This window comes from Phaseolus vulgaris, chromosome 3 (assembly GCF_051622355.1).
Source record: "Phaseolus vulgaris cultivar YP4 chromosome 3, ASM5162235v1, whole genome shotgun sequence".
NCBI classification, from domain to species: Eukaryota; Viridiplantae; Streptophyta; class Magnoliopsida; order Fabales; family Fabaceae; genus Phaseolus; species Phaseolus vulgaris.
In genome coordinates this window covers 50,706,386-50,709,984 of record NC_143500.1, presented here as the reverse complement: position 1 = coordinate 50,709,984, position 3,599 = coordinate 50,706,386, and the positions used below count along the sequence as shown (strand labels likewise).

At 41.4% G+C, this 3,599-nt stretch overlaps 1 protein-coding gene across 1 annotated transcript; it reads right to left on the bottom strand.

Moving 5' to 3' along the window:
• Positions 1-3,599, bottom strand: LOC137808380 (Leucine-rich repeat (LRR) family protein). The gene is made up of 2 exons (XM_068609456.2): positions 1,871-3,599; positions 1-471 (listed from the first exon to the last, which is right to left on the bottom strand). Exons 1-2 carry the CDS (start codon positions 2,978-2,980, stop codon positions 205-207), a joined length of 1,377 nt encoding a protein of 458 aa, XP_068465557.1. The 5' UTR covers positions 2,981-3,599; the 3' UTR covers positions 1-204.

Sequence of the window (3,599 nt, the reverse complement as noted above, 5' to 3'; positions counted from 1 at the left end):
GAAAAAACACTAACGACTTTTTGAACTAAACATATTTCCACCCAACATACAATTCTTTCCCCTAAGATGTGATGTCCTCTGTCCATCAGAGCTAAATTCCTAAAAGCTATCCATTGTTCTATCTAAAACTGAGGTTTCTCTGCTTCCCACACATGGAAGTCATCAACAGAACAAGAACATTATATATTATAAGAATGATGGTGGTCAATGGTGCTTCTTGGATGACTTCGTGAATGCTACCACATCTTCTTCATCATCACTCTCCTCATCATCCTCTTCTTCATCATTCCTCTTTCTCTTCAGGTGGGAAGATTCAGGAGGCAATACCTGAACATCTTCATCCTCATCATCAACCTCATCCTCCTCATCACCATCATCATTTGCACCATCTACATCTCCAACAACTCCAGCATTGAGGGCATCCGACTGTCCAACTGGCTGAACAAGGTAGCCACCACCATAGTCTTCTTCCTGTCATTCCACAGCAACATTAAAAGTCTGACTAAAAAGCTGACACACTTCAATCAAGAATGAGGGGAAAACAGTAAATAAGGCAAATAATATTTCTATAACACTTAACCATACATTTTTTTAATTTTATATTAAAACCACCAAAACAACAACTATTATTAATGAACTTTTTATATTTTTATTATAGGTTCGTCATTCAAATATCTTTTGTAAAATTAGTGTATTATCAAAAACTAAAAAACTAAAACTAAAAAATTGAAACATGGTAAAATCAAAAACTAAAAAGCTGATAACTCCAGACTCCCACCGTCCAGAGTAATGCATAAAAGCACCCAAACAAATTTTCATTAATATCTTTATTTTCAAAGAAAACAAACTTACAAAAGTAACAGATCGGAAGCATGACATGGAAACAGCACAAACTTGGGAAAGGATGTGCATGTGTCAACGATTAAACATCCTAATCCTAACTCCAAAAAACTACATGGGAAGGAAAGAAAAAACTTTTAAACGGAAAACAGGTGTCAAAGCAGATAGCGATGCCTTATTAGAACACCCTTTTTTTGTATCAAAGAAAGGGAAAAAAAAATACATCATAAAATGGTGAAAATTATTAAACATGACAGCAAAATACGTGTTTCGATGCAGAGACTGACACTAATTAAAACATAAGGAATAATTACCTATAATAATCAGTTAGAGGAATTTCAAGTATTAAGCATATATAAGCAAGTTATATTAAAAAATATACACAATTCTGAAGCTTTCAAGAGATCTAAAAATATCAAAACAATGTTATTAAGATTCAAAATTCCAATTGCAACTTATACTGCTATACTGTTTTCACGTATCTGCAAGAGTCCATTCCATTCCAAATCCTGCATTTGATGGGAACTTTAAACATGGAAAAGGCACTGGAAATCAGACAGATATCAACAATACAGTGTGTAACAAAGCATCCACAAACATGCATATTGTTGAATAGATACGGCAATGAAAAATGCCTGACCCGACACATTGAAATCACTGTCTTAAGCAATACATGTAAAAAAACAAATCTACAAGCTCATCAAACATTTATAAAGGGCAAGAAAAAAAATTGTCTATTTTCTCAAGAGCAAAACATGCAAGAAAAAAATCAATCAAAATTCCATGCAGGGAAATATACATCACAATGTTAATAAATTAAACCAAACAGACAAAAGAATAAATCAAGTTAGCAAGCATCAGTAAACAGAAGTTAGCCCCTCCTTGGTAATCTGACAACACACCAAGCAGAAATAAAAAGCAAAAATATATACAGAAACACAGAAAATCACCAATGAAACAAATCAAAGTTCCAAACCAAATAATAGCATGCAACAAACAAAAACAAAATAAATCAGAAGGAATATCTCACTTCATCATCATCTTCATAATCGCCATCATCTTCAACCCCCATCTCATCTTCCCCAGTCTCCCCATTATCATCTTCATCTCCATCCTCCTCGCCCTGCTCATGCCCATCAATCTCCCCCTCCGTACTCGTTAACCTCCCAGTACTCTCCGGCTCCGCAAAATCACCCTCATCATTATCCACTTCCTCCTCATCGTCATCATCATCATCATCATCCTCATCATACTCAACTCCATCCTCATCATCGCTATCCTCAATCTCATGAACCTCCACAACATCATCATCATCTCCCTCCTCCTCATCAATCTCCTCACCAGAATCATCATCCTCATCGTCCTCCTCCACGTCATCCCCCTCTACCGGCACGACACGGAACCCATTCTCCCTATGATTCTCGCCATTAGTAACCCGCCTCGACGTCTCCGTCTCCTCCTCATCCGCATCACTCTCTTCCTCCTCATCAGCATCAACAACACCATCAACACCCTCGCTGTGTCCATTGTTAATCCCAAGCGGTCGATCTTCTTCTCCATCAATCTCGCCACTCCCAGGGTCATCCTCCTCCTCCTCGTCTTCTTCCTCCTCTTCCTCGTCATCACTCTCAGGCCTCTCGTTCTCCTCCGCATCCATCTTATCCAAGTACTTGAGCGACTTAATCAACCCAAAAACCCTAGATCGATAATCCTTCACGCGCGTCACGGGACACTCGTACAGATCCAGCGAAACCAGCTTCACCTGCGCCAGCGGCGCGAGATCCTCAATGTACTGAATCCGATTGTTCGACAAATCAAGGTCACGCAGCGAATCGAGGCCAGCCTGGACTAGAAACTCCAACCCACCGGCGATCCGGTTGTCGGAGAGGTTCAGCTTTTGCAGACTCCGGAGCCGTGGAAACTGCTCCAACGTTGAAACACCGACGTTTGCGATGGAAAGGTGCTGAAGGTTCTGGAACCTTTCAAGAAGGCTTGGAGGAGGTAACCGTCCTTGCACGCACTTAACGGCGCCGTCTAGGGTTAGCGTCCGGGCGGACGCGTGGTCCTTCTCGCCGTCTAACGCCGTCTCCACAGCCCTCTCCCAGATCTCGTCCATCAAATACGAAATCCTATGTCTCATACAAAACGACACCGCAAGTGTTTCAGGCACCACCGTCGCAACGCATGGGTAGAATAGAAAAGAAACAAAAAAGAATAGTTGCAGTGATTTTATGAACCCCTAAACGCGCTTTCCTCTTGTAGATTGGTGATGAATGAAATTGGATTGAACTGATGAGCGAGCCGTTTGGTTAATGGAGTGTGGGAAATTGAAGCACGTTTGATGGTTTTGGTTTTGGTGTTTTGGGAGAGTTTAGGTTTGTTCGTGTTTCTCTCTCTAGGTGTGTTTTATAATTTCTCTCTCATTGCTGAAAGGGGCGAATGGGGGGATAAACCTCTTCTCATTGCGTCTGGGCGAACGGGCTCGCGGTTTGGGTCTCACCTAGGGTTCAGGTGGGCTGAACCTTTGTGGTTCGGGGCATTTTGTCACGTAGCGATCCGCACCGTTCGATTGGGATCGACGGGGATCGATGACGTGGAAATATTGGACGGCTCAGATTGGGGGTTTCTGTGTTTGTTTTCGAGAAGGGTGTAGCGCGCATTGGACTAGCCATTTTCAAACACGTCATTGATTATGTAAATATCGGAAAAAGGCTTCATATTTGCATCTTTTTTGCATCACATTTACCCAAATGCCACGC